The sequence below is a fragment of the Abramis brama genome (genome assembly GCF_963993115.1).
Source record: "Abramis brama genome assembly, chromosome: 13".
Lineage (NCBI taxonomy): Eukaryota > Metazoa > Chordata > Actinopteri > Cypriniformes > Leuciscidae > Abramis > Abramis brama.
The window spans coordinates 39,492,336-39,510,547 of record NC_139975.1 but is presented as its reverse complement, the minus strand read 5'-3'; the positions used below and the strand labels follow the sequence as shown (position 1 = coordinate 39,510,547).

The following is an 18,212-nucleotide window of genomic DNA, read 5'->3' as shown; positions in this document are numbered from 1 at the left end:
ACAGTGAAAAGTATTTATGAATTTTTAATAAATGCAAAACTAGAGATTATATGAGCTACGAATATAAACGTACGTAAAAATGCAAACAATAAACAAACAAACATATAACCAAACAATAACATAAGTGATCAGAATGAAATTAAATGAAAGAAAGAAATAAAAGAGAATAAAGAGAAGAGAAAAGCTAGTAATTATTACATACAGAAACCTAAGTTCGCGAGACAACCTGGAAAGCAGTTTTATCAACTCAATATACTTGCGATTTTGTCTTTTGTTCGGGTGATGCTGAAACTGGCAGGACAGCGCGGATGGTGTCCTGTTTCTGTTGCGTCTTCAGGTGCCGCGAAGTTTAAAGGCTCACTGGATGTAACTTTACCGAGAAAGTTCGTCTTCCGTGCGGAAGAGGCCAGAAATCTTGGTTTCTAAGGCAGCAGGCTTTTACATGGCACGGGGGTTTGTGTCCCAGAGGCCACGGCGAGGCCTGTTCAGCTGGTTGCCATGGAGCTGCGCTACACGTGGATGAGGTCCGGGATGAGGGCGACCGGAGAAGAGAGGAAGTGGAATCAGCGGGGTCGAAGAAGGAAGAGCAGGAATCAGAGAAGAGCGAAGGGAAGCATGATATTTTGAAGGGGCCAAAACTCACGCCCTCTCATGGACGTGGGCCAACCGTCTTTAACAACGGATCGGGCACACCTCCTGACGTTTCGAGATCTATACCCCCCTTCCTCTTAGAAATTGGAACGATAGATTCGTTCGTAACATTAATATCACTGGTATTAATAAAACAATGCATCCTCTGATATGTTGCGTTAAACATTCGAGACCGTTGGGATCTCTGGAACAAGACGATACCATGAATGGCACTGCTATGACATAATGACACACAGATACACGATTATAGTCACATCACATTGATTACAAACCAATAAAGTTATATAGGCATAATGTTTGGGACAAGGGATCATGCACCCATCAAGAAAATACATTTTAAACATTGTACCAAATGATTTTGATCACACGTGGTAGGATCCATGTGTGTTTCTGTGTGTGTGTGTGTGTGTGTGTGTGACCAGGACTGAGAGTTCACGCTGCCGCTGAACTTTTGCTCTCTTGCCTATGTGTGTGTGTGTGTTTGGTTTGATGAGATCATTAGCCAGCGCATCTGGCCAGACAAAGTCTTGTTGTTTTCTGACGTATAAATCAGTGTTTAAGTGTAAATCAGTGTCTAAGAATATCCCTAGGGGATCTGCGTAATCTCAGACATTGTGGCGCCTTGCGCTCGTGGCTTCCCGTGTAAACTCATAAAAGAGGTGTCTATAGACAGCCATCAATGAGTTACTTGAGCTGATAGATGCCATCTGTTGTTTGTAGACAGTTCAAGAAGGACAGAGTTCGTTTGTTGGTAATTTCAGTAATTTAAAAATATATAGAGAGAGAGCTGGTAATCTGGCCATCTTCTTTGCGTTACATTCCCCCCCTTGAGGAGTTGACGGGCGTGTATGTGCTTAGTCGACTCATCACGGTAGCGATGGTCAGATGGCAGGTGGATCCTGACGATCAAATAGCAGGTGGTTGCTAGGCTGATGACTCAGCTCAAGTGAGGTTGAGGGGGTCGATGTCGTGGGACCCCCCTTTTTCACGGTTCGTAGGAACTCGCCAGACACGGCTTTGTGAGCTTGGCTGTGGTTGCTCACGTCTTGTTGAGTCTGGTACAGGATGAAAGCCAAGACGAGTGTCGGGGCGTGGTTGGTGACCGTGGAGATGCCCCTCACAGTGTTAGACTTCCTGAGTGTGAGTCCTGCCTTGGTAATCAGGAGTCGGGGGTGTTCTCTCTTAATGCGATGCCGGATGCCGGACCTGGTGATGTCCGATTGTGGCTGCTTTCTCGCGAACCACCACAGCATTCTGTCAGAGGAGAGAGAGAGAGAGAGAGAAAGGGAGGAAAAATTTCAGCGACGGATGTCCTTGGTTGGCTAGGACAGTCTTGTTGCTTCGCTGAGGTTGGTATGCCACATGCTTCGATGTCTCATGAGTGGCGTTGGGGCATCATTGTTGGCATAGGAAAGGTCTGTTCATCAGAGGCCCGCATGACCTTTCTTTGTACACAGCGGAGGTGGCGTAAGTGGCTCTGAGGCGTGCAGTGTAGTTGGTAAAGTTTGATTGTGCTGTGTAGTCACTGCAATCGTGATGGTGGTAGGTATGTGGCGCAGACATTGGTCTGGTTGCACAGCTGCAGGTCAGAGATGACCTTGAAGCAGCAGGTGTCAGTGTTCGTTTTCTGTGTCGGTGTCAGACGTGGCTGCACTGTCTTCATCTGTTGTGTAAGAAGACTCTGGCTCACCAGTGTTCTGGGGAGAGAGGTTGCAGTTTCGACGGTCTGGGCTTGGAGTTCTGGACGGCGAGTGATGCTGGTTCCAGAATCTTTCTGAGCGTTCGGTCCGACGCTCTGGATGAGCACCGTCACAGTCGTGCTGCAATCTGCTGTCTGGCTCTGAGCAGTGCTCGGGGACGGAGTAAATTGTGTGCGTTTCTACAGTCTTTTCATCTATAGCCCTTTGCTTGGTGTAAGCCTTGTGGGCTAAGTCTCTGAGTTGTCGAGTAGACATGGTTCGTGGGCAGACGAGCACATCGAGATGTTTACTCACAGTGCTATGCAGATTTCGCAGAAACAACGTTCTGAAAGTCACATCCTCTTCCATACCTGGGGAGTTGGTTGCTCCGAAGAACGTTTGTCGGAGTCGGTCATAATAGGAGTGTGGGTGTTCAAGTCGACCCTGCTTCACGTCAAAGGCCGTGATAAACCCTTGGTCTGATTCTGGGTCAGAGAATTCACGGATCAAAGCTTGTCGCAGTTGCTTGTAATCTGCTTTGACGGGGTCTGGTTGGCGATCCAGAAACTTACGCACATCTCTATTTGCGGTGATTCGTAACAAGTAGAACTTGTCCCAAGCTGTCACGTTAGCGACAGTTTGCAGGTGAAAATCAATGTCTTGAAGGTACGCATAAACACTGTGGTCTCCGGCAAACGTAGGAATGTTTCTGGCCAGCTTGTCAAGGCTTTTGGGAGGAGAGCTGTTGCTGGGGGCCCAATCCGTCTGGAGAGGATTCTGACCCTTTTCAGCTCCGCCCCCTTCAGCTTTTGATGTTTGGCTGACAGGGTTGGGGTGGCTGGCTGGGAGAAACTCTGTGATGTGTGTTTCTCCGTTCCAGACACTCTGCAATCTGTAAGCATGTTTTAGTTCTGCCTGAACAGTGTCAAGTTCATCTTGGAGCTCGTGTCTCTGCTGAGCGAGCTGATGAATTCTAGTCTCTGCTCTCTCAAGGAGGGCTTCAGCCCGTTGGAGCCTTTCGTTGAGTTCTTTTCTGGTTTCTCTCTCCAACTGTTCTCTTTGGTCTGTGTCGAGGTGCAGATCTTGCAGGGCATTTCGAAGTCTTTCTACTTCTTTCTGGAGCTTTGGATCTGTGGCGTCCTCTTCCTCGGTCGGGAAGAGTAGCTGGTCTAGACGGCTCTGTGTGTGTGCTCGGTCCTCCAGGGCCTCTGTGGCCTGGAGCTGTAGTGCGGCTGTCTTTTGCTGCAGGTCGGCGTTGCTCTTTTCGCTGTCCCGGGCCCTGGCGACGAGTTTGAGTGCGAGGTTTCCGAAGATTTTGGACAGCTGCTCGTGGCTGTATGTCTGGGCTGGATCATGGGACTCGAACTGGTCCAGGTCTGTGTCCCGTTGCTCTTGGCTCGAGCGATGTGGGTCCTGGGGCAGCACGGTCTTTGTTATGTCTCTCAGCCATGCCTCAAGGTCGTCCCAGCGGACTGCAGGACAGGGTGAGCTCGACATCTCGGCTTACTGTTGGCGAGAGAAGCACAGCACACACAAAAAGAGACAAAATGCAAGTTTGTTTTAGGGTCAAATGAGCTATACTCATACGGGCTAGGCCGTTTATGAGAATTTCGGGGCTAACTGATGCCGACAATTAGCGGAGCCAATTTCGTGGGTATGGCTAAACCCACAATAGAGATTTTGACAGGCGGTAGCCTGGGGGTCGTCTAATGACGCCCGCTTGGATTGTTTACTCTATTATTCAGCTTTCCTGGGGTCTCTCTTAGGTTCTGTATGTACGTGAAATGAGAGAAACAAATCACAACAGAATAGAGAAAGACAAAGTTAGAGGTAGGGAAGAAAAAGGGAAACACAACACAAGGAAGTGAATTGGTCTGCAATGAAATGTCACAAACAATAACACGGAGAGTGTTATATAGTAAAGTAAAAAAAACAAAATTAAAGAGGCCTAAGCCTATTAACACTGCTAGAGTTATCGGGACAGGACCTCGAAAGAAGGTGTGTCTTAGAGAGAAAAAGGTGGGCCAACACTTAAAATACACCAGGAGGAATATCTAGTATTCGGTGGTTCATACCAAGTGGATGGGTTCTATCAAATTTTAGTTACCTGGGGTGAATAGAGGTCATCCAGGTGGAAACCAGTGATGACGTCTCAATCACCACAGTGCACTGACTGAGTCCTGCCCATAGATACACAATAAGGGATTAAGAGGTTGGACTTAATGTGAATTAAGGCTTTCTGGTTTCATCAAATTGGGTAAATATGTATGCAGGAGTCAGAGGCAAAGGCTTTACTAAAATAGTGATACAACAAAAGGGGAATTATGATAACTGATGGTGATTTATCAGAATAACCTCCCCCCCCCCCCCCCCCCCTTTTGGAGAGACTGGAGAAGAGAGGGAAGAGGAAAAAGAAAATTATCAATGAAATAAAATGTGAATAACAACACAGGCTTGAGACGCAGGCAGAGGAATAGGCCCCGGCAGTGGATTTGTGCCACCAGGGTGAGGGGCGTATGTCCTCTCAGTGGTCTACCTGGTGGATTAGACACAATTTTAAATCAAAATTCAAACTAGTTTGAATTGAAATTCAACTAAGCGTGCAAGGAGAGGTCCAAAATAATAAAAATAAGGAAGGAAAGAAAATTAGGATGATGACAGTGATGTATCAATACTAATTAAAACTGAAATTCAGAATGACTTCCTATAATCCTTACAATAACACTGAAGTTATTAGTATTGATTATAAAAATAATCAAACGAAAAGGGTAGCAATGAGACCCTTCAATGCAGGCTGGGACTATCAATGAACTGAGTGAATCAAGTCTAAGCTTTAATTCGGAAAAGTTTTTTTTTCTTAAAGTGTGACAATCAAAAACAGAAAAGAGAATTGTCTAACTCCAAATAATATCAGCATAAGCTAAGCTTTGAATGCAGGTAAGTATTTGAGAGTTCGACCGTTCATTCTATGATCGGGGAAAAGAAGAGAAAATGAATGCAGAGAGAGAAAAAGAAATTGAGAGCAGGTATTATCTTTTACCGCCAGCAGATGGCGCAATTTTGCTCGCGCAGGCTGACGTCAGTGGGAGGCGACGCTCACGCAGGATGACGTCGGTGGGGCGCGCAATTTGAGAACTGCCACACACACCTAAAGGCTGTTGGTCAGTGTTTCAACAACTGAGACTGGAATTTTTCTTAGAAATCACTATACTTTTGGGCTCATTTTGCGCTCAGTTGCATGCGAAAAATGACGCGAGTTTCACAACATGTGACTAATAGGAATTACACATCTATTAAATTACACATTATACATGAGACGGTTTAGAATAAGGACAGGGATTATCATCTGTTTTAATTCATAAAACTGGTCTCCAATTACACATTATATATGAAACGGTTTATAATAAAAACAGGAATTAGGACTTCTGTTTTAATTAATAGAAACTGTGAGCAAACAGGGATTAAAACATCTGTGATTACTACAGCTGTGAACAGGTATTATTTTCTTCTGTTCAAATTTTAGAAACTGTGAGCAAACAGGCATTAAAACATCTATTTACTTAAGCTGTGAGCACGACAGGCATCAAAACAGCTATGAGCAGGAATTATGCCTCTGCTCATCTCCCATAAACATTAATCAAATTAGCACTTTATGATAATGCATTAGGTGTACAAAATTGGATCGCGACGCCAATTTCTGACCAGGAGTTTATCGTTAACGTATTGTATATAATAAGGCCTATTACGACTGACAAACTGAATCACTGCTCAGGCCAGATTTACGTCTTCGTCCTAAAAGAGATCCTTCGTCTTCATTTAGTCGGTTTAAATCATATTACATGTACCCACTGCAAAGAGTTTTGCTTCGTCTTTACAGGGACACTGTAATATCATGAACTGCAGATTTTTACAGAGCTGAGCTGGCTTTGTGCCTATACCATCAGCTGGGTGAGTTCGCCTTAGCGACTTACCTCACAATTCAAAACGCGCGTATAGCTTACAATTATTAAACCAATAATACACATTCAACTGAAACTGAATTTGCCCACCAAAATAAAGTTTGAAACTGCCTAAAATTACTCCACCAAACATGTAACGAATACGACTCTGGGTAAATATGAATTATGACCATGAGTCATAAATATTAATATTCCCAAGATTCCCCATATTCTTGAGCTAATTCATATTTACCCAGAGTCGTATTCGTTACAGGTTCATTTGAAATGATGTTATGTTGCTACTTATAGACAACTGCATGTTAACTGAAAGTCTGTTGATACATTGGTTAATATCTACATGCTGACTATTTAAAGTACTATTGAGAACCTGTTGAGGATTTGTTGCATGTCTACAAATACGCTGTTGAACATCTACAACCTAAATTGGTAACACTTTACTGACAGAATGTTTAATAGCAGTTTGCATGTTACATACAGTGTAATGATTGCTACAAACATGTAATAGACAATCTACAGATACTACCCTGATGAGAGTAAGTAGATACGTACTTGTAAAGTAAGTTAAAGTCAGCAGACTATCAATAGACTATCTATAGGGGGACCATCAAAATAAAGTGTTACCAGGTCTTCTGCAGGTCTTCTGTGTTTAGATCTGTATGGCCCTGAGAATCATAAAGTTTTTCATAATAATTTCTAAATTCTTTATTTATCTCTATTGGATCCACAATTGGCTCTCCTTTTGTATTTATTATTGTAGTTATATTTGTTTGTGCTTCCAATTGCTTAATTTGCCATGCTAAAATCTTACCTGGCTTCTCCCCCTGTTCATAAAAAGACTGATTTAACCTTAGTATGTTGGAGGCTGCCCTATCCGCTGTAGCTTTATTATTGTCACGGGTGTGGTGCGGGTTGAAGGAGACTCAAAGTCCAAAGGCTTCAGTGCAAACAATTTACTTAAATCTTACTCACAGGTACATACAGGCAGGATGACACACACTCAACACACAATATGAACAAAGTAGAACCAACAAGGACTGACTGAACAGAGGAAACTAAATACACACAGATGAACTGAAAACAGGTGATACAAGAGAGGGTAATTAACAAGACACAGGTGATACAAATTGTAACGAGGTTCAGATGTTATGGGAAGAAGGAGGCGGGAACCGGCGAACATTCAACGATTTTAATAACAAAATAAAACAAATACATAACGAAAGTAAAAGCCAGCAGCCCCTCACGGACGACTGCTGGCAACACAAAACGTCAAAATAAAACACAGGCCTGTTCCTCTCTCGCTCTTCACTGTCGTCGCTCATCCTTTATGCTTCCGCTCCTCTGTGAGAGATTCGAGACCGGTGCGTCTCGCAGGTGTCGCTCATCAGAGTAATCACGCCACCGGCCTCATGCCGCTCTCTCACGGCCCTCGGCCTCGTCCTGCTCGCCACATACCCCCATCGCCCCTCGCAGGCCGGGGGGTACCCACGAGACTGCGCTCTACTCCCCCTCCTCCGGGGAGACCGGACACGGCGGCTGTGGTACCTGGGGGTATGGACAGACGAGGCGAGAGAAAAGGAGACGGAAGCATGAGGAGCGACAGAGACGAGAGAGGGGAGAGAGGAAAAAAGAAAGAGAAAAAATAAAATAAATTATTGGTCCGGTTCCCACAACGCGCTGCCATCTGGCCCTGCACCAGCTGGGCGATCTTCTCCGCGGTGCCTGGCGGTGGCGCTGGATAGCCCTCGGTGGACAGCACGAGGCTCCTCCGCCGCCTGTTGGACGGCGACGGCTCCTCCGGATATGGGCAGACGGCAGGAATCCCCCGTTCCCTGCTCCTCCCCATCATGGCGGACGACAGCAGGCTCCGGCCCACGGCGAACGGCGGCGACTCCTCCTCTCCCTCACAGACGCAGCCGTCCCTCCAGCACCCAGGGGGCCAGCAGCGAGCTCGACCGTCCCCGCGGCAACTCACTCCAGCGCACCGCCTCGAGCGTCCATTGCGACGGACTCTGCTCACCATGCTCGATGGCACCGCGGATTCCCTACAGCGGCGAGGGCTCTTTGACAGCGCGTTCCTCCTTCTTCCCGGGTTTCGGCACCAGTGTAACGAGGTTCAGATGTTATGGGAAGAAGGAGGCGAGAACCGGCGAACATTCAACGATTTTAATAACAAAATAAAACAAATACAAAACGAAAGTAAAAGCCAGCAGCCCCTCACGGACGACTGCTGGCAACACAAAACGTCAAAATAAAACACAGGCCTGTTCCTCTCTCGCTCTTCACTGTCGTCGCTCATCCTTTATGATTCCGCTCCTCCGTGAGAGATTCGAGACCGGTGCGTCTCGCAGGTGTCGCTCATCAGAGTAATCACGCCACCGGCCTCATGCCGCTCTCTCACGGCCCTCTGCCTCGTCCTGCTCGCCACACAAATGAACTAATGAGGGTAACCATGGAAACAGATGAGCTAAACAGAAAAACAGAAACACAACACTGACAGTGACGTGACATTACCTCCCCCTCCCGGCAGGCGCGTCCTCGCGCCGTACAAGAAACACGGGAGGGGGGGGGGTGGGCGTCCTGAAGTCCTCTCCGGAGGGCTAATAGGGACCGAGGACTCCAGGACGGTACCAGCATCTCGGAGGACCAGGGCGGAGCAGACGGAGAGAGGAGCCATGGGGGAGGCAGGACTGACGACTCCAGGGGGCCGACTGACGGAGGCAAGGCAGGTGGTAGAGGAGACCAGGGCGGAACCAAAGACAGGGAATGACAGGGAGAAGACGGAAGTTTGCTAGGACACGGTGGAACAGTGGTTTCAGAGTGACCGGGGGAATCCGCAGGCTCAGGCGACCGAAGTGTAGACAGGGTTACTGAAGGGCGCGGTGGAGACAGAGGGACTGAGGACAAAGGATGAGCAGAAGGGAGAGAGGAGTCCAAGGGAGCCGGGGGGGACTAAGGGACGAGGCGAAGCCAGAGGAGAGAAGTCCAGAGGCGATGGAAGGCCGACGAGGGACCAAAGCAAATACGGGGGAACGAGGGAGCCTGGCGGAACTGGTGAACTGAAGGACCACGGTGGAGCTGAGGGAGGTAAGAGCCAAGGGTGAGACAGTGGAGCGATGGGCCGATGTGGAATCCTGGACGAAGCTGCTGGAGGCGGAACCCAGGAATCCACAGTCCAGGACGACGCTGGGGACTGGAAGCCCCACAGCGAGCCCACCAATCCACTGACTTCTAGTGGGCGAGTGACAGGGCTGACAGGAGGCAGAGGAGATGAGGAAGGCTGAAGACAGAAGAGAGGAGGTGGGAGAGGGAGGCTGGGTGGGACTTCAAAGACATGCTGGGGAACAGAATTGTCAGGCTCTGTGCTGGGCAGCGGTGAGGGCTCTGCGCTGGACGGGACCAGCGGTGAGGGCTCTGCGCTGGACGGGACTCTGCGCTTGTGAATTCTTATCTCTAAACAACTGCTTCTCCAAATTCTTTATTTTTTCTTATTATTGTTGTCTTTTCTTGCGCAGTTCTTTAGATTTTGAAGAAGTATAAGAAATTATATAACCCCTTATACAGGCCTTAAAGGCATCCCATTTGACACGAGCAGTGGTTTGTGTTGTGTTTATATTAAAATATTCATCAATTTTATTCCCAACATATCCTACAAAAGATTCAACCTTGAGCCATTTTTGATGTAAGCACCATCTAGGAGGGTCTATCAATAAATCTTTGAGTATATTTTATGTTACATGAAGCATGGTCTGATATTGTAATACCATCATAGGAACATTCTCCCATATTAGGCAACAAGTCTACCCGAAATCAGAAAGTAATTTAAGCGAGAATATGTATTAAATGTTTTAGAGTGACAAGAGTATGTAATATCGATTGGATTATAATGTCGCCAAATATCTACCATCTGCAACTCCTTCATAAAGTTCTGGATGATTTCTCTGCTTTTATGATGAGTCTGGTCAATTCCAGTGGATCGGTCTAGAATTTGATTTAAAACGCAGTTCTAATCTCCACCAATAATATTTTTTCCTGAGAGAGAATAAATGGTTTGAAATAAATTTATAAAGAATCGATCATCATCTATATTAGGTCCATATACATTCACTAAGTTGAAATTTTCATGTAAAATAGATCCTTGAGTAATCAAGTATCTTCCAAATTTATCTTTTATAACATTTGTGACATGCAATGGTACCGATTTATGAATTAGTGTAATTACACCTCAAGCTCTAGATGTAAATGAGGATGCATACAGCGATCCCTGCCACCTCCTGCTTATTCTGATATTTTCCTCCTCAAGAGTGTGGGTCTCCTGCAGGAAAACTATTTTAGAGCCTAGATCTTTTATTTTATTCATAACCTGCTTGATCTTTTTAGGTTTACTTTAGCCCCTGCAATTCCAGGAAGTATATTTAATTTCAAATTTTTGTGTCATCTAAGCAAAACATACAATAACATTATTTTTACACAATATAAATGTGTCTGAGAGTTAACACACAATAGAACATTGGAACATGAACTAAAAGCTGCGAACAGCACGAACATCACAAAGACAAAACTCCCCTTCCCAGCTAACTGGGCAAACCCCTGAAATACACTACTTCCAACCGCTAACACCGTCAGATTCCTGAGATGTTGTCAGTATAGAAACATCTCAACGTTCACCTGCAACTGTATTCAAATAATGTATCCTTTTTGAAATGTACTTGCATTTACAACTTCAAAAATGCCTTATCAAAAATACCTACAATATGTGGTTGTTACGGCAGTGGCAGTACCTATAAACACAAGTCATTCTGTTTATTCTGTATCCATTTGGATCTTCTGGACAAAGATCTTGGCCTCCGCTGGGGAAGTGAACTTGTGGACTTTCTCCTTGTATGTCAGCACCAACGTGGATGGGGAAAGAATGCCATGCCGCACCCCTAGTTTACGCAGCTGGTCGCGAACAACATCGAACTGCTTCCGCTGCCTGTGCACCTCCGCAGCGGCATCAGCAAACAGCTTCACACGTTGGTTCTTGTAGAAGATATCCTTCATTGTTTTGGCAGCTCTTAGTAGTCCACACTACTGCGTTTTAGTTTAGAAACGGAGAATTAAAACGAATATGATCTCCGTCCACACCAGCGTTTTAGCTGCGTATTAGAATTGATCTCCGTCCACATTAAAACGACTGAAAACGCGGATCACATGACCATTCACCAACACTGGGCATGCGCGTGCCGGTGTAAACACAACTTCATTGATAAAATTATCCCACCATGCGCTGGTTCTTCCCAGGTTAACCCAAAACCGCCACTCCATGTACGGTCGATACCGCCGCTGCACACGGGAATTGTCACAGATCGCTCGAATAATAGCTTGCCTCCGGCGCATGTAGGCAGTTATAGCATTGAAAAATGCAGAATTTACTTGCAGAACAGCTGCTAGCAAAGATATACGCCATGACTGATGACACCAATCATAGAGCCGAGCGTGAGCCTCTACTACGTCATCATTTCTAAAGTCCTCCGTTTTGACCTGTCTTCACTAAAACGCCCTCCGGAGATTCAAAACGAAAAACGGGTCGGCAGCGTTTCTAAACTTCTCCGTTTTGGGTCTACATTTTTGCCGTTTTAGTGTGGACGGGAGGTGCAAACGTAGCAAAAGGTCTCCGTTTTTAAACGAAAACGTAGTAGTGTGGACGGGGCCTTAGTACGGTTTCTTTCTGCTTGAAGTTAAGAAATCTCATGATTACCGTTCTCGGCGAGGCATCGGTGTCTCTCTTTGGCCCGACGCGGTGAGCCCTTTCCAGGACTAAAGGGTGACGCATTGGGTTTAACTCCAGCGCGTCTGGCAGCCAACTCTCCAAAAACCCCGCACATGTCGGAGCCCTCACAATTTTCAGGGAGACCTACCAGCCTAAGATTGTTCAAACGCGATCTTGTATCCATATCGACCATTTTGTCCTCAAGATGTTTATTTCTTTTCTGTAAACTCTCGACCACCGCTTTCAAGTCGACCTGCTAATCTTCCACGTTAGACAGACGCACTTCTGCCTCGGCCATCCGCTCTGTACATTCAGACATATCCTTTCTTGTTTCTTCTATAGCTTTCAGTACGCCATCAAATCTTCCCGCGAACTCTGTTTTCAAATTGCGTATCTCTCCCAATATCTCATCTTTAGCCATATTCAGCAGCTGTTGGTCTTTGCCGGGTGGAATCATCGCGTTATTGTTCACATCACCTTCGTTAGTTTCTTTGCTAGCAGCGTTAGCATCATTCGTAACGTTAGCTTCCTTGCTAGCTGGCTGCTCTATGCCATGCAATCCAAAGCCTGTTAATTTGGATTGCGTAGTTGATTTAGGCTTATCTCTACTCCCTCTTCCAGTGCCAGGCATTTCTGCGCCAGTTTCACAGTTTCTGAGAGTTTTTGGCTCAACTAAAAGGATTAGTCAGGATTGTAGAGAGCAGGCTCAAACGTGACCTTCTAGCTTGCGGCCATACCATCTAATTGATTAGATTACGTGACGTATCAATGAATAATACTTCTACAGCATTTATTAATCTTAGTTCATGTTAAATTCTGCATTTACTAATACATTTATAAAATCAAGCGGTATAACATTAATTTATGCACCATGAACTAACATAAACAGTAACTTACATTAACAAAGATTAATAAATGTTGAAAAATTATATTGTTTGTTCATGTTATTTAATGCATTTGCTAATGTTTACTAATACAACCCCATTGTAAAGTGTTACCAAAATAACTAATTAATTATATAGTAACAATGAATAAAAGAACTGGAGAAAAAGGTGCATCGAGAATCGTTTGACACTTGAATCAAATCGTTTTCACTCGACAGCAGTGAAACTCTTTGCCCCCTGCTGACATGGCATTTCTACCATGGAAATGCAAAGAAACATAATTTCATTGCTGAGAGAGTCACACATCCATGGGGTAGGTTTACAAGTTGTGGGTGAGCGTGTGTGGGAAAACAACGAGGAAGGAAAAGACGTAAGTTTGAACTTGATAGTGAGTATTCCGGGAGGCGGTGGTAAGGCCGTGATCCCCGTTCTCGGTCAGAAAGACATCGAAGATTTAAAAACAGGTAAGACGTTTTCTAAAATGTGTATTGCTTGTAACTCATAGTTAGAGCACTAAAATGTCGATATATGTCCTAAAATGTGTAAACCTAGTCGTATAAAGTAAATTATACAAGTTTGTTAATAACGTTACTGTGCAATGTCCTTGCAGCAAAATCACGTGACCCACTGCACGAGGATGACGATCGGCAAGTAAAACACGTGTTTTTTTATGTATATGTATATATATATACACTCACCTAAAGGATTATTAGGAACACCATACTAATACTGTGTTTGACCCCCTTTCGCCTTCAGAACTGCCTTAATTCTACGTGGCATTGATTCAACAAGGTGCTGAAAGCCATCCATCCATCCATCCATCTTCTTCCGCTTATCCGGGGCCGGGTCGCGGGGGCAGCAGTCTAAGCAGAGATGCCCAGATTTCCCTCTCCCTAGACACTTCCTCCAGCTCTTCCGGGGGGACACCGAGGCGTTCCCAGGCCAGCCGGGAGACATAGTCTCTCCAGCATGTCCGAGGTCTTCCCCGGGGTCTCCTCCCAGTGGGACGCGCCCAGAACACCTTCCCGGGAAGGCGTTCAGGAGGCATCCGGAACAGATGCCCGAGCCACCTCAGCTGACCCCTCTCGATGTGGAGGAGCAGCGGCTCTACTCTGAGCTCCTCCTGAGTGACCGAGCTTCTCACCCTATCTCTAAGGGATCGCCCAGCCACCCTGCGGAGAAAGCTCATTTCGGCCGCCTGTATCCGGGATCTTGTCCTTTCGGTCATGACCCAAAGCTCATGACCATAGGTGAGAGTAGAAACGTAGATTGACCGGTAAATCGAGAGCTTCGCCTTGCGGCTCAGCTCTTTCTTCACCACGACAGACCGGTACATTGACCGCATTACTGCGGAAGCTGCACCGATCCGTCTGTCAATCTCCCGTTCCATCCTTCCCTCACTCGTGAACAAGACCCCAAGATACTTAAACTCCTCCACTTGAGGCAGGAACTCTCCACCAACCTGAAGTGGGCAAGCCACCCTTTTCCGACTGAGGACCATGGCCTCGGATTTGGAGGTGCTGATTCTCATCCCAGCCGCTTCACACTCGGCTGCAAACCGTCCCAGTGCATGCTGAAGGTCCTGGTTTGATGAGGCCAACACGACAACATCATCTGCAAAGAGCAGAGACAAAATTGTGTGGTCATCAAACCTGACACCCTCCGGCCCCTGGCTGCGCCTAGAACCGGCGACAAAGGGCAGCCCTGCCAGAGTCCAACACGCACCGGGAACAAGTCTGACTTACTGCCGGCAATGCGAACCAAGCTCCTGCTCCAGTCGTACAGGGACCGGATAGCCCTTAGGAAAGGACCCCGGACCCCATACTCCCGGAGCACCCTCCACAGGCCGCCGCGAGGGACACAGTCGAATGCCTTCTCCAAATCCACAAAGCACATGTGGACTGGTTGGGCAAACTCCCATGAACCCTCCAGCACCCTGTAGAGGGTATAGAGCTGATCCAGTGTTCCACGGCCCGGACGAAAACCACACTGTTCCTCCTGAATCTGAGGTTCTACTATCGGCCATATTCTCCTCTCCAGTACCCTGGCATAGACTTTCCCGGGGAGGCTGAGAAGTGTGATCCCCCTGTAGTTGGAACACACCCTCCGGTCCCCCTTCTTAAAAAGAGGGACCACCACCCCGGTCTGCCATCCCAGAGGCACTGTCCCTGACCGCCACGCAATGCTGCAGAGACGTGTCAGCCAAGACAACCCCACAACATCCAGAGACTTGAGGTACTCAGGGCGGATCTCATCCACCCCCGGTGCCTTGCCACCGAGGAGTTTCTTGACTACCTCGGTGACTTCAGCTTGGGTGATGGACGAGTCCACCTCTGAGCCCTCAGCCTCTGCTTCCTCAATGGAAGACGTGACGGCAGGATTGAGGAGATTCTCGAAGTATTCCTTCCACCGTCCAACGACATCCCCAGTCGAGGTCAACAGCTCCCCACCTCTACTGTAGACAGCGTTGGTAGGGCACTGCTTCCCTCTCCTGAGGCGCCGGACGGTTTGCCAGAATCTCTTCGAGGCCAGCCGATAGTCCTTCTCCATGGCCTCACCGAACTCCTCCCAGGCCCGAGTTTTTGCCTCCACAACCACCCGGGCTGCAGTTCGCTTGGCCTGCCGGTACCCGTCAGCTGCCTCAGGAGTCCCACAAGCCAACAAGGCCCGATAGGACACCTTCTTCAGCTTGACGGCATCCCTTACTTCCGGTGTCCACCACCGGGTTTGGGGATTGCCGCCTCGACAGGCACCGGAGACCTTACGGCCACAGCTCCGAGCGGCCGCTTCGACCCCGTGGGGGGAGGCCCGGCCACCAGGCGCTCGCATACGAGCCCCAACCCCGGGCCTGGCTCCAGGGTGGGGCCCCGGCTGCGCCATACCGGGCGACGTCACGGTCCTCTGTTTAGTTTTCTTCATAAGGGGTTTTTGAAAGAAAAAAAAGAAAAAAAAGTTTTGGTGCTGAAAGCATTCTTTAGAAATGTTGGCCCATATTGATAGGATAGCATCTTGCAGTTGATGGAGATTTGTGGGATGCACATCCAGGGCACGAAGCTCCCGTTCCACCACATCCCAAAGATGCTCTATTGGGTTGAGATCTGGTGACTGTGGGGGCCATTTTAGTACAGTGAACTCATTGTCATGTTCAAGAAACCAATTTGAAATGATTCGAGCTTTGTGACATGGTGCATTATCCTGCTGGAAGTAACCATCAGAGGATGGGTACATGGTGGTCATAAAGGGATGGACATGGTCAGAAACAATGCTCAGGTAGGCCGTGGCATTTAAACGATGCCCAATTGGCACTAAGGGGCCTAAAGTGTGCCTGTGACGTTTCAATGAAGACAGAAGATGCAACTGCAAGAACTCAGATTTATTGAATGAACACGCAGAAGGAGAAATCAGAAACACAGTCCAATAATCCCTGGTAGCGCAGGGGGCAGATGGGCAACCCGAATTCCGTGGCGTGATGAGAAGAGATGAGATCCTTGGACGAAGCAGGCTGACAGGAACACAAACACGAACCCGTGATGTGCAGAGACGAGACAGGATCCTTGGATGAAGACAGGCAGACAGAACTCAACACAAACTCCAAAACGGGAACCGGGAACACCAAACGAAGACCACACTGCACAGGGAAAAATCCCACAATGATCTGACAAACACAAGACGAAGACCATGAGCTTAAATAGAGATCGCTGATCACGACCACGCCCACACACACACACACATACACAAACACAGCGCGAGAAAGAGTCAGTGAATTCATGAACCGTGACATTACCCCTCCCCCTAGGAGCACCCCCTGGCGCTCCCAGGTGGACCTACCTGTTGATTGTAATCATCAATAAGGGACTGATCCAGAATGTCTCTCGCAGGAACCCAACTTCTCTCCTCCGGACCGTAACCTTCACAGTCCACCAGATACTAAAATCCGCGTCCCCTCTGCCTAGAGTCCAGAATACGATTTACCGAATACGTAGGTTCCACATCTACAAGTCGCGGTGGTGGGGGAACCGGGGCTGGCGGATTAAGATGAGAACGAAAAACGGGCTTTAATTTGGAGACATGAAAGGCGGGATGAATTCTCCTGTACGCTGGAGGAAGTTTGAAGCAGACTGTCACCGGACTAATGATCTTGGTGACAGTAAACGGGCCAATGAATTTGGGAGCTAGTTTTTTAGACACGGAGCGGAGCGGAATGTTTCTAGTAGAAAGCCACACTTTTTGACCCACGACGTATACGGGAGGCCATGACCGGTGGCGATCGGCCTTAGCCTTGGTGCATGCTCCCACCTGGAGCAGAGTCTCGCGGGCTCTGATCCATGTGCGATAGCACCTCTGGACGAAGCAGGCTGACAGGAACACAAACACGAACCTGTGATGTGCAGAGACGAGACAGGATCCTTGGATGAAGACAGGCAGACAGAACTCAACACAAACTCCAAAACGGGAACTGGGAACACCAAACGAAGACCACACTGCACAGGGAAAAATCCCACAATCGCTGATCAAAATCAGCTGGCACTGAGGACAATCAGCGGCTGATCAGCGACCATGCCCACACACACACACACATACACAAACACAGCGCGAGAAAGAGTCAGTGAATTCATGAACCGTGACAGTGCCAAGAAAACATCCCCCACACCATTACACCACCACCACCAGCCTGCACAGTGGTAACAAGGCATGATGGATCCATGTTCTCATTCTGTTTACGCCAAATTCTGACTCTACCATCTGAATGTCTCAACAGAAATCGAGACTCATCAGACCAGGCAACATTTTTCCAGTCTTCAACTGTCCAATTTTGGTGAGCTCGTGCAAATTGTAGCCTCTTTTTCCTATTTGTAGTGGAGATGAGTGGTACCCGGTGGGGTCTTCTGCTGTTTTAGCCCATCCGCCTCAAGGTTGTGCATGTTGTGGCTTCACAAATGCTTTGCTGCATACCTCGGTTGTAACGAGTGGTTATTTCAGTCAAAGTTGCTCTTCTATCAGCTTGAATCAGTCGGCCCATTCTCCTCTGACCTCTAGCATCAACAAGGCATTTTCGCCCACAGGACTGCCGCATACTGGATGTTTTTCCCTTTTCACACCATTCTTTGTAAACCCTAGAAATGGTTGTGCGTGAAAATCCCAGTAACTGAGCAGATTGTGAAACACTCAGACCGGCCACGCTCAAAATTGCTTAAATCACCTTTCTTTCCCATTCTGACATTCAGTTTGGAGTTCAGGAGATTGTCTTGGACCACACCCCTAAATGCATTGAAGCAACTGCCATGTGACT

General features: G+C 47.3%; 1 protein-coding gene across 1 annotated transcript in view; it reads right to left on the bottom strand.

Annotated features, from left to right (window-relative positions):
• Positions 1 to 63: 63 nt before the first annotated feature.
• Positions 64 to 18,212, bottom strand: part of LOC311095071 (uncharacterized protein) — a 33,943-nt gene continuing 15,794 nt past the window's right edge. The window contains exon 2 of the mRNA XM_084133404.1: positions 64 to 3,836. Within this exon, the coding sequence (XP_083989530.1) occupies positions 2,265 to 3,827 (1,563 nt within the window). The 5' untranslated portion in view covers positions 3,828 to 3,836 and the 3' untranslated portion in view covers positions 64 to 2,264. The remainder of the gene's footprint in view (positions 3,837 to 18,212) is intronic.